This window comes from Schistocerca gregaria, chromosome 2 (assembly GCF_023897955.1).
Source record: "Schistocerca gregaria isolate iqSchGreg1 chromosome 2, iqSchGreg1.2, whole genome shotgun sequence".
NCBI lineage: Eukaryota > Metazoa > Arthropoda > Insecta > Orthoptera > Acrididae > Schistocerca > Schistocerca gregaria.
This window is the reverse complement of record NC_064921.1, coordinates 399,553,007-399,566,207: the sequence shown is the minus strand read 5'-3', so window position 1 is coordinate 399,566,207 and position 13,201 is coordinate 399,553,007. Positions and strand designations below refer to the sequence as shown.

At 46.7% G+C, this 13,201-nt stretch overlaps 1 protein-coding gene across 2 annotated transcripts in view; it reads right to left on the bottom strand.

Annotated features, from left to right (window-relative positions):
- LOC126322441 (growth hormone-inducible transmembrane protein-like) overlaps positions 1 to 13,201 on the bottom strand; it is a 78,227-nt gene that overhangs the window by 14,807 nt on the left and 50,219 nt on the right. For both annotated transcript variants that reach the window (XM_049994367.1, XM_049994368.1), the window contains exon 7: positions 11,692 to 11,863. In XM_049994367.1, the coding sequence (XP_049850324.1) occupies positions 11,692 to 11,863 (172 nt within the window). The remainder of the gene's footprint in view (positions 1 to 11,691; positions 11,864 to 13,201) is intronic.

The following is a 13,201-nucleotide window of genomic DNA, read 5'->3' as shown; positions in this document are numbered from 1 at the left end:
AAGGAAGGTGGGAAGGCGTATTTAGTGCAAAAGACCAAAAGGGACAGGCAGACCAGCAAAATATGGACTATGGATCACCGTGACAAGAGCCACACACCTAAAAAGGGTGTGGCATGGATCACTGTAGAGTAAAAAAAAACACGAGTCAACCTAGTATGCCCAATATGAAGACAGTAGAGGACAGCAGATTCCCGCTGGGAGAGGCAGAGGAAAGACCACCACTTGTCGGGAGTCTTCTTGATGGTGCGAAGTTTATGACATAGGGATGTCATCTCCCAAGAGTTGGCAAAAAGGATTTGATGTAAGGCCGCAAACCTGTCCCCCCCCTCCCCCAGTGAGGTCACGGAGAACAGATACCCGCACCCCCCAGCCAGATCAGCAGGTTCATTCCCTGAGTTGTGTGGCCAAGAACCCAAATTCAATCAACTGAACATGCAGCATCACCAAGAACAGTGAGAAGGTCATGGATGGCAGATACCAAGGGATGGCAGAATAAACTCCAAGTGATAGCCTGAAGACCACTCATTGAGTCCATACCTAATAAAACTCTGGTGAGGAGAAGCATTTAATAAAGCCGAGGACCCGATAGACGAATACCAGTTCTGCTGTGAACACCCCACATGTGGCAAGCACGAGATGATGATCCATACCAACAGAGGCTGTGAAGGCATATCCTGCATGATTGGCAGATTTTGATGTAAAAAAACAATGGCATCCTGTAACTCCTGTAAGAGTGTTTGGAACAAACAATGGAACATCATTAGAGTGATGGAGTCTTTATACCCCCCCCCCCCCCCCCTCACTCCCACGAAGAGAATCATCTGAATCTGTGGATGAGGGGTTATCCAACATGGAGAAGAGGACAAGGAAGGGAGATGGAAGTCACAGCAGAGAGAAGAGAGGCGGAGCCCAATTGGTAGACCTACCTGATGGTGGGCAGTGGGTGGGCAACAGCCCGAAGCCACGAAAAGAATATGACAGAAGGGGTAGGCAGGGGAAGAGCAGATACTAACGGCATAGGAAACCAAGAGCTCGGACCACCAAATCGAAGAGGAGGGCTCCCTGTGTCAACCAGAAGGCCATGTACAGGGCTGGTGAGACATGCGCTGATGGTTAAACGGATACCACGATAGCGAAGTGGGTCCAAGATGAGCAGCCGATCCGGAAGCTTGACAACCACATCCACACTGCAAGAGGTGTGGGCAAAGAAGCAAAGAATATTGAATTTACACAAACAGCCAATCTTCAGATGAAGGTATGGGGGCAACCATGTAAGCTTGTTGTCAAAAGAAGACCCAAGAAACACACATGGAGGACCATGGTCAGGCACTGGGCATCCAGGTAGAGCTCCATATCAGGACGGATCATAGTACAACAATAAAAATCGATCACCTTTGACTTAAGGAAGAGAATTGAAAACCATGTGAGAGTGTCGACATGGAAGATTGTCAGATAGCACCCTGCAGCCGCTGTTCTGCAGAGGCCACCGAGTGGGAGCTAGCACAGAAATCATCCACATACAGGCAGAGGCAGAAAGTTCATTAATAGCAATGAAAGAAAGATGAACACTTAATACGGAGCCCTGTGGAATGCCATCCTCCTGAGTTCTCAGAGAGCTGAGAAAAGTGCCAACATGAACTCTGAACAACTGGTGGCACAGAAACAGTGAATAATAATTGGAAGCCACGCCCCCCCCCCCCCCCCCCCCCCCCCCGAAGACCACATTCATTGTGTGTAAGGAGGATGTGACAGTGCCAAGCTGTGTCATAGGCCTAATAAAGATTGAAGAAAACTGTGACAAGATGGTGGAACTGAGAAAAGACTTGCTAAACTGCAGTTTCAAATCTGAGCAGATAATTGATCGGAGAACGTCCCTCCTGAAAGATGCCCTGGGAGATAAAAGGTCCCGAGAGCCAATGAGCTACCATTCGTTCTAGTAATTTGCAAGGGGACATTGATCAGGCTGACTGGCCAGTAACTATGAAGGGACTATAGATCCTGGCCAGGCTTAAAGACAGCAAACCACAATACTGTCTCCCCACTGAGAGGAGAAAATGTCCGAGCCATATGCAGTTAAATGCCTGGAAGAGATACTGTTGGGGAGAATCGAGGTACTGAAGCAATTGGTTATTGACGGAATCAGGCCCAGGAGCTGAATTGTGGGAGAAAGAGAGGGCCACAAGAAGCTCCCATTTAGTAAAAGGTTCATTGTAGGAGTATGTTTGACAAGGGGTAAAACTTAAGCGGGGAGCTTCAGGCTGTTGTTTCCGGAGCAGGAAAGCAGCTGACTAGGAAGCTGACAGTGATGCTGTCACAAAATGGGTCGCGACGTGTTCCACATGAACCGACGATCTGTACGAAGACCCCATGGAAGGGCAAGGCCCAGAATGGAAGACTGCCACTGACGACCTCAAAGGACTGTTCCCAACACACCCGTTTGCTCTCTTTGATTAAGTATTGGGTTTTGGCATGAAGACACTTAAAGGCAATAAGACAGGCGGAGGATGGGTGCCACTTAAGATGTTGCAAGGCGCGGCAACTATCTTTAATAGTTGTGGCAATGGCCATTCTCCACCATGAGGTGAATGGGGCCTGTAAAGAGGGGAACGGCAATGCTGGCAACGTATATTATTTCAGACAGATCACAAACAACTTCATCGATAAAACCTGAGGAAGAAGATAAGAGACTCAACCTGGTAGGTATATAGAGGCCAATTATCAAATTGTAAAGCCAAGAGGGGTAATGTGGTCATCGGGAGGCGGGAAGGGAATGAGAGACCCAATGGGAAGTGGTTATTATCACAGAGGTCATCATGTGGTGACCAATGTAAGGAAGGAAGAAGGAGAGGGGAAGACAGCGAAGATCAATAGCAAAGAGAGTGGCATATGCAGCACTAAAATAAACATGGGAAGCATCATTAAGAAGACACAGGTTGTGGTACACAACACATTGGTCAATAGGGAAACCCCGACCAGATCAAAGAGCACTGCCTCACAAAGGGTGATGGGCATTAAAATGCCTGAGGAGGAGGAAGGGAAGGAGAGGAGAGTTGCTGAGGGGCAGTTACAGCAGCAGATGTAGATGACCTATCAAGAGGGAGATAGAGATTGCAAGTTGTGACTGCAGAGTCCAAGTGGACCCAGATGGCATGTGCTTCCAATGGGGTATGAAGTGGGATACACACACTAACAATACCCATATGGATGAAGATGCAAATACCATCATAAGCCCTCAAAGAGCCAACCTGGTTCCGACAATGCACAGAACCCACAAACGATTGGCGAGTGAGCATCATCAGTAAGATGAGATTCCTCTCGTTGGTAGGCTGAGGAGGGCAAGGCATGGAGGGAGAGTAGACTTCTGCAAGCAAGATCCACAACTGAAAGAGAATGCGCAACCTTTGTGTGCACAGACTATGTGCCCCTGGCAGAGTTGTGGGGGCAAGCCTCTGGCCTGATGGATGCCGGGAGAAGTGTCCTGGGAGGGAGCCCCAATGCCAACAGGAAAGGGACAGGACTGGAGTAAGAAAGAGCGAGGAGGGGAAAGGCTGTAACAGCGGCAAAAGTAGAATTCATTGACCAAGGATGAAGTCTGTCAAATTTCTCGCGAACCTCAGTGTAAGATAAACGATCCAGTGACTTATACTCCTGTACCTTCTTTTCTTTCTTATAAGCTGAGCTATCTGCTGAGCGTGGAGAGTGGCAGTCGTGACAACATGCATGGGTGGTGGAACAGAAGGACTCCCATCATGGAGTGGGTGTCCACAGCCACCACAGCGAGTTCACCATACATCGGGAAGACATTCCAAAATGCAAGCTCTGAAAGCATCTCTTGAGTGGCAGGATGCACAGCTTCACGCTACACTGATTACACAACCTTGACCACCTTTGGGAGCGTATCTCCCTCAAAAGCCAGAATAAAGGCACATTATAGGTGTGATTATCCTAGTTTTCTGCACATGCTCAACAAAATGAACACCCTGTCATTCCTGATTGCCCCAGAGTTACTCATCAACTTGAAGTACGAGATCCCTATGAAAAAAGGATCCCTGGACCATGTTCATACACTAGTGAGGTGTAACTGACACCAGGACACCACCACGATGATCACAAGCATGAAGAGCTGCAGACTGGGTGACAGAAGACATTCTGATCAACAGGGAAACTATAGCATCTTACTGAGATACTATTGTGCTAAACTTGTCTTTGGTATTTTCCACAAAAAATAGTGGCGATGACTATGTCCCACCCATCCTAGAGCAGACCACATTGCGGAGAAAGTGTTTCAATGTAAGCTGGCGAGCCTGGCCCTCCTTCCACTGTGTAACCATGGAAAGGAAGGCCGTGAGGTCATAAAAAGCAGCATTCAATGATCCTTCCATTGATGGGAGTACTGATTCACCGGAATGACAAGCTACCACTCCTAAGTGTACGTGAAGAGGAAACAGCTCAGGAATTAGAAGTGTGATACCTGTGTTGTCAGGGGACTCTGCCAAATGGGTTCATAACAGGCCCACCACAGGGACTGATTTTGCATGCTGGCAACCTCGCAGAGCAGAGGGGAGCTACAGTGCGGAAAAGAGGAAAGAAGGGGATTTTTTTGAGGGGGGGGGGGGGGGGGGGGGAAATGAAAGAAGAGAGTTCTTCCTAAAATTGTTCACAATACAGAAACAGAATTTTGAAAGGGAGGTCAAGTGCCATGGGGAACAAGAAAAAGCTTGAGAAAAAGGGAGATTGGAAACATACAAGACAAGACCGAAAATGAGTAGCAAAACGTAGGTAATAGCTGAGTCATCATGAAGTGAGTAAATGATGGAGAAAGGGGGTGCACGAGGATGAGCTAGAATGGGAATGAGAGGATATGGGGAAGGGAATTCAGCCTTGGAGAGAAGAAAGGCTGCAATAGCTTGGGGCCCCGTGTGAGCCACACACTACCCACAAAAACGAGTTGTGGGGCCCCTTAGCGGGCGGGAGGGCTCGCTATGTCGCTATCGACTTAACCTATCTCTGTTAACAGAGAGGATGAAGTTTGTAATCTAGTCTAATTTTGTATACACAAGCAGGCTTGATACATGAATTGAATGACTGCTTAATCTGTCTCATCACTCATGAAACTGCGTACTCAAAATCCAAGTTATTAGCACCCATAAAGATTTGCGTTGGACAAGTGATCTTAAAAAAACTAAGTCTGCCTTAAACTTTCGTTAGAACAGCATTAACTGCACTGAATTAAATAACTTTCAAAGACAGCTTCAGTAAGGTAGAAGCCTGACAAATGTTAAAACCTGTGATTGTATTTTTGGTAGATAACATTTATACTACTGTACAATGAAACGACCCTGTTGAATGCTGTTTCTAAAAATCTCCAAGAGTTGGTTGGGTGGTTGGATTAAAAGAGCGGGAAAGGGATCAAACTATGAGGTCATAAGTCCCTTGTTCTGAATAAAACAATGCCACAAGCGTGAGAATAAAACAAACGAGACTGACAACTCAAAATGGAATGAAAGGAAAAATCACAAGAATGATGAAGGGCAACAAACATGTAAATGGACTAAAGGGGACAAGGAAACCACAGAAACGCAAGAAAAGGGATGAAGAGATTAAAACAACAAAGCAGATTACCATGGCTGGCTGACCATAAGAATAAAAAAAGAGAATCCACCAACTCTGCAACACTTTAAAACCTCCACCCTAGAAGCACTAAGGTGGAGGACACAGAGGGACAAAGGACATGTGCTAAAACTTAGATCAAATGATAAAACCCACCCTCACAAATAGAACTTAAAACTAAATGGGCCGATGAGGCATTGTCAGATAAAATTAGTGGCAACAAGTCCGGTAACCCAAGATTTCGTCACTGGGCAGTCAAAGTGGGACAGTGCAGCAGAATATGGGTCACTGTCAACTGGGTGCCGCAGTGACACTCAGGCGGGTCTTCATGGCGCAGGAGGTAACCGTGGGTCACCCAAGCGTGGCCAATGCGGAGCCGGCAGAGGACAACAGATTTCCAGGGAGAGGTCCACATGGACGTCTTCACACATTCTTAGTCTCCTTAACGACACACAGTTTGTTGTGTGTACTGTTATGCCATTCCGTCTCCCAAAGCAGAAAAACCCTACTGCATAAGTCAGAATGCAGGTCAGGTTCAGAGATGTCCATCTCCAGAAGCGGTTACTGCATAGCCTGTTTGGTCAGCCTGACGGCAAGTTCATTGCCGGGGATACCGACGCGTCCTGGGGTCCACACAAACACCACTGAACAACAGGATCAGTCCAGGGCATAGATGGACTCCTGGATGGATGCTACCAAAGGATAGCGAGGGTAGCACTGCTCAATAACTTTTAGGCTGCTCAAGGAGTCAGTATACAGAAGAAACGATTACCGAGGACATGAACAGACATACTGAAGTGCACGAGAGATGGCCACCAGCTCTGCAGTGAACACACTGTGGCCATCGGGCAAGGAATGCTGTTCAAAATGGCCTCTGTGGACGTAGGCGAAACCAACATGACTATCAGCTATCAAGCCACTGGTGTAAACCACTTCAGAGCCCTAGGACACGTCAAGAATCGAGAGGTAGTGACAGCAGAGTGCAGCAGGAGTAACTGAGTCCGTAGGTTCATGCGAAAGGTTCAGACAAATTTGCGGCCTAGGTGTACACCATGGAGGTGCATGCAGACGGATTTGGATGGGAGGTGGTAAAGGAAAGGACTCCAGTTCAGACAGAAGGGACAACACATGAACAGCAGCTGAGAACCCTGACCTCGGCCGCCGATGCGGGAGATAAACTGCCTAGGGTGGAGAAATGAGATGGTAATTCGGATGCTCAAGAGAACTACGAATGTTTGCAACCTAACTGGCAAGCAGTTGTGCACGTCAGATCTGCAATGGAGTGACTCCAGCCTCCACCAGGACACTGGTTACTGGAGTCATTCTAAAAGCTCCTGCCGCTAGGCAAATGCCACAGTGATGTCCCAGGTCGAGTACATGCAACGCTGAGGGCACTGCCGAACCATAAACCCGACTCCCATAGTCAAGGTGGGATTAAACAAGGGCTTTGTAGAGCTGCAGCAGAGTAGAGCTATCTGCACCCCAGTAGCTCAGGCAGCGGAGGGCATTGAGGTGCTGCCAGCACTTCCAATTGACTTGGCTACCTCACCTTCTTCAGCATTAAGCAGGTGTCAGGAACCAGTCCTAAGAATTGATATGTCACCACTACAGTGAGTGGATCATCATGAAGGTGAAGTTCTGGTTCCGGAGGAATGGTATGATGCCGACAGAAGTGCACAACACACAACTTAGCGGCCAAAAACTGGAAGCCGTGGGCGAGAGCCCATGACTGCACCTTGTGGATAGTGCCCTGTAGGTGCCACTCAGCAACTCCAGTACTGGAGGAGAAGTATGAAATGAGGAAATTGTCTGCATACAGAGAGGGTGAGAGGGATGGCTCAGCAGCTGCTGCTACACCGTTAATGGCCACTAAAAATAGTGATACACTCTATACAGAGCCCTGTAGGACCCCATTCTCCTGGATATGGGGGAGGGGGGGGGGGGGGGGGGGGAGGGAGGAGAGAACTATGGCACCAGGCACCAACTTGGACACAAAGTATGGAGCCACAGGAAACATGCCTCAGAGAGCCCACCCGTATAATGTGGCAAGGATGATGATGTCACCAGGTGGTGTCATACGCTTTGTGTATGATCAAAAAAGATGGCAACAAGGTGTTTGCCATCTGAACAGCCTTTTTCCAGAAGACGACTTGAGGGACACAAGACTACTATCAGTGGTACAACGACCCTGCCGGAAGCTGCCCTGACAACGAGCCAGCAGGCCACATTACTCTAGGACCCAACCCAAACACCAACACCAACACACCATACATTCCAGCAGCTTACAAACAACGTTGGTGGGGCTGATGAGCCAATAGCTATCCACGCCAAGCGGGTTTTGGCTGGGCTTTGAGCACCGAAACGATGGTGGTTTCCCGCCATTGCAATGGAAAGACACCATCACACCAGATTCAGTTGAAGGTGACGAGGAGATGATGTTTGTAGTCAGGAGAGAGATGTTTAATCACCTGACTGTGGATCTGATCCGGCCCAGGAGCTGTGTTGGGGTAATGTGCAAGTGTGCTGAGGGGCTCCCACTCCATAAATGGGGCATTGTAGGGTTCACTATTGCGTGTAGTGAACGAGAGGACTTTCCATCTGCCGTTTGAGGGTGCAAAAGGCTGGAGGGTAGTTCGCCAATGCAGAGGCTTGAGCATAGTGCTCAGTAATCGAGTTTGTGTCGGTACATAGCACTCCATTGATGGTAATGCCAGGGACACCTGTTGGGGTCTGGTACCCAAAAAGAAGTCTGATCTTCGTCCAGACTTGGGAAGGTGACGTATGGCACCCGATGGTCGACACGTATCTCTCCCAAAACTTCTGTTTCTGTCGTTTTATAACCTGGCGTACATGGGCACAGAGCCGCTTCAAGGCTATCAGATGCTTTAGGGAAGGGTGTCACTTATATGTCTGTAGAGCTCGCCAACACTCTGTAACTGACTCAGCAACTTCCGGCGACCACCAAGGGACTGTCATTCGCCGGGGGGAACACTAAAGAGAGAGGGATCACACTTCCTGCTGCAGAAACGCTTGTGGTAATCACCTGCTCAATCATCACATCAATGTTACCATGTGGGGAGAGTCAACAGTGACATCAGAGGTGAAAGTTTCCCAGTCTGCCTTTTTTAAAGCCCATCTGGGCAGGCATCCATGGGCCTGATGCTGGGGCAGTGACAGGAAGATGGGGAAGTGGTCACGACCACACATGTCATGATGTGCTCTCCAGTGGATAGATGGGAGAAGTCCTGGTCTGCAAATTGATAAATCAATGGCCAAGTAACTACCATCAGCTACACTGAAATCTGTGGCAGCCCCAGTGTTTAAGAGGCACAGGCCAAACTGAGACAGTAAAATTTCGACATCTCTGCCTCAGTCAGTAAGCATGGTGTCACCCCATAAGGGGTTATGGGTGTTAAAATCTCCCAAAAGTAGGAAAGGTTTAAGGAGTTGATCAATCAGTGCAGCTAATACACTCAGGGGTACTGCACCATCTGGAGGAAGACATACATTGCAGACAGTTATATCCTGTGTCGTCCATATTCTGACAGCCACAGCTTCAATAGGTGTCTGATGGGGCACAGTTTCATTACAGACTGAGTTTAGGACATAAACGCAAACTACACCTGACACTATTATAGTCGCTACGTTTCCTGTAATATCCTTTATAGCCGAGGAGGGCAGAGGTCCGCATTGCTGGGAACCGGGTTTCCTGGAGGGGAATGCAGAAAGCAGGTGTAAAGCTTAACAGTTGCCTTAGCTCAGCCAGGCGGTGGGAAAAACTGCCGCAATTCCACCAGAGGATGACATCATCTTGAGACTGGGAGGGCACAGAACATTCAATGAGGCAGTTTAGAACTCAGGGTCACCTGCTGCCACCGACATTTTGCTTGAGCAGTATATATCCATTGTGTGTGAGGGTCTGGCAAGATCCATGTCCTCAGCGGACGCCACCGCTATTTCCTTGATCTTAGGGGGTTTTATTTTTGGGTTTCTCTCACACACTAGATCGCGTGTTTGGCTGGGAGGACTTCACTGGCTCAGACTCTGGGACTGAGGACGAGCGTGAAGCCCTATGACCAGCTACTTTTGGGCTCTTCAGCCACTGGCGTTTGTCGTCTTTCCCAATAGCAGAAACCTGTAAAGGGAGTGACCCAAGGGACCCCTTCCTAGTGAGAGGAGCTGAGAAAGCCTTATGCTTCTCTAGCTCAGAAGTGGGGACTGAAATCCCCAATGGTTGGGGGGAGGGGGGGGAGTTGTTTCTTCTGAAGTAGGTGGTGCGGGAGCAACAGGGAGGGAAGAAAAGTTGTGTTCTATTCAAGGTACGCAACTGGGGGAGGGGGGGGGGGGGGGGGAGGGGGCAAAAAGACATGTTTTATTTGAGGAATGCAACCAGGAAAATTCAGAGAACTGGCATTTGAAGCTGACTGTAGAACAACAACTGCTACCAACATACAGTTTGCATAAGGACCATAAGATAAGAAAAGTTAGGGCTCGTACAGAGGCTTAAGGACAGTCTTTTTCCCTCGCTCTGTTTGTGAGTGACACAGGATGGCAAGTGACCAGTAGTGGTACAATGTATCTTCAGCCACACACTGAGTAGGACGCAAGAAAATGCTAGGCCATGTGGTTTCGTTCTCTTTCTTGCAGTCACTTTAACTAAAATGGAGGGGGTGTGTAGTGCTGGAATGGCAACAGGGAGGGGATGGATGGGTGAGGACAGTGACTAACAAACACTGAGGCCAGAAGAGTTACGGGAACGTAGGATGTATTGCAGGGAAAGTTCCCACCTGCGCATTTCAGAAAAGCTGGTGTTGGTAGGAAATATCTATATGATTAAGATGAGGGATATCATGTTTGACAGCGTGTTCAGCAACAGGGTGGTCCACTTGTTTCTTGGCCACAGTTTCTTGGTGGCCGTTCATGTGGACAGACAGCTTGTTGGTTGTCATGCCTACATAGAATGCACCACAGAAGTTGTAGCTTAACTTGTAAATCACATGACTGGTTTCACAGGGCTACCTGTGAAACCAGTCATGTGATTTACAAGCTAAGCTACAACCTCTGTGCTGCATTCTATGTAGGCATGACAACCAACAAGCTGTCTGTCCGCATGAATGACCACTGACAAACTGTAGCCAAAAAACAAGTGGACCAACCTGTAGCTGAACATGCTGCTAAACGTGATATCCCTCATCTCAATGACTGCTTCAAAGCCTGTGCCATAGGGATCTTTCTCACCAATACCAGCTTTTCTGAATTGCACAGGTGGGAACTTTCCCTGCAATACATCCTACGTTCTCGTAACCCTCCTGGTCTCAACCTTCACTAGTCACAGTCCTCACCCATCCCCCCCCTCCCCCCCTTTTTTCCCATTCAAGCACTACACAGCCGTCATTTCACTGCCTCACCCAGCCTTTTAATTTCTTTTATTTCTCTCCTTTCCGCTACTTACCCCTGCCCCCCTCCGCACCTTCTCTCTTTCCCTCCATCTAAACTGCAACACTTGACTGTCTGCCACTCCCACTGTACTATCCCTCCCCCTCCCCCTCCCCACCCCAGCCTCCTCCTTACCCCCACCCAGTCACCACTCCCACTGTTCGCAGTTGGTTTCCGCTCTCAGACTGTGTGTGTGTGTGTGTGTGTGTGTGTGTGTGTGTGTGTGTGTGTGTGTGTGTGTGTTTTAATGGCCGAAAGCTGTAATTGTGTGAATCTTTATTGTGCCTATCGTGACTCAGCATCTCCACTATATGGTGAGTAACAACTTTCTTTATCTGGTATTGTTACATCCCATCCTGGATTTTCCATTTAACAACAAATTTAATACTGCAATGAAACTTCAAAATCTGAAAACCCGAGACTAACTTATGCTTGTGCCTTTTGCATTGGCTAGCACATCAAACCCAAGAACGGTACAAAAATACTGAGTTCAACCAACACAGACATGACAGGTTTATTTCTGTATGTATTTGCCTCCCATAATTAAATACTTTATCTACTTTTCTAAACTGTGTGTGGGTGACTTTATTCACAACATTTATATCCCAACCAGGATCTTTATATCATAGATACACGCATACTTACGCATTTACTGGGTCATATGGACGAGCCGAATTTATGGGGTAAACTTCAGCAAGTTTTATTATTCGCTGAGTATCATACAGCAAAAATCCAGAAAAGAGAAGTAAGCCACCATACATGCTGATGGCATACAAGCCTGCCCCCAGTGCAGTAGATGGTGGTAGAAACATGGTACCTGTAGAAAAATGGAAAATGCATTAATTTAACATTGGCTTCACAAAATCAATAGATTCAACTGGAAGTAGCCCTTACCACAAAAATGCATTGAGAGTTGTAAAAGAATTAAATACCATATTAAATACACAGGGACATTGAGAATATTCATCTGTGTGACACTAAAATGGATATGAAACAAGCTTAATATATGTCTTTCAATAATAGAGATGTGGTAATTCGAATTTGTAAGAGTCATACTACCTGATAAGGAAAGCACAAGAATTCAAATGTGTGTACAAATCTCATTCTAAATAAAGAGCTTCACACTGCATAGGTTACTTCTGAAGGGAAGATGTTCATTTTGTTTAAAGTAGCAGCATCTCTTAACCCATTTCTTAGTAAAAATGATCCTGTTTTCAAGTATCACAACATTTTTTTTAAAATTAGACCTTTCTACAACTAAAAAAAATAAGCCAATACGGGTTTGGGAGAAGCAACTAGACATGAGTGTCTAGAATACTGTTAAAAAGTTACTTTTCAACATTATGAGAACATGCAAAAGAGGCCAACACCTCTTACAATACTTGTTAAATATCAAACAAAAAACCACAGTGTTACAATTCTGTGATACTACCTAGCTATTAGCCAAGTTTCATTTGTCAATTATCTGCTCCCTGATAGCAAAGGGGTCAGATGACAGAATGTCAAACCTAAGGGTCAGGGTTCGATTCCTGGCTGGGTCGGAGATTTTCCTCCGCTCAGGGACTGGGTGTTGTGTTGTCCTAATCATCATCATTTCATCCCCATCGACATGCAAGTCATCGAAAGACCTGCACCCGGTGAAAGGTCTACCTGACGGGAGTCCCTAGTCACACAACATTTACATTTTACTGTCAATTAGATAACAGACAGCAATACTCCTGACGTGTATGAACTGATTGGAAAAGTAACTCATTAACTGAAATTTAAAGGTGATGGTGGACAGTTGACACTAATTTCGTGGCAGAACACATCCAGTAATGACACTTTCCCCTCCTATAAAACCTGTAACACATTTCAGTTTTATTTGTCTCTTGTATTTTAATACCTTTAGTTTCAAAAGACCAGTGTAAATTATAATGGATGAAAGGACCGATTTCTACAAATCAATTAAATATTCTTAATCTTAGTCAAACTTTTCACAGAAAAAAAAGGCCTTCAAACAAACAAACACAAACACACAAACACACACAAATATACACTACTGGCCATTAAAATTGCTACACCGAAGAATTGCAGATGATACACGGGTATTCATTGGACAAATATGTTATACTAGAACTGACATGTGATTACATTTTCACGCAATTTGGGTGCA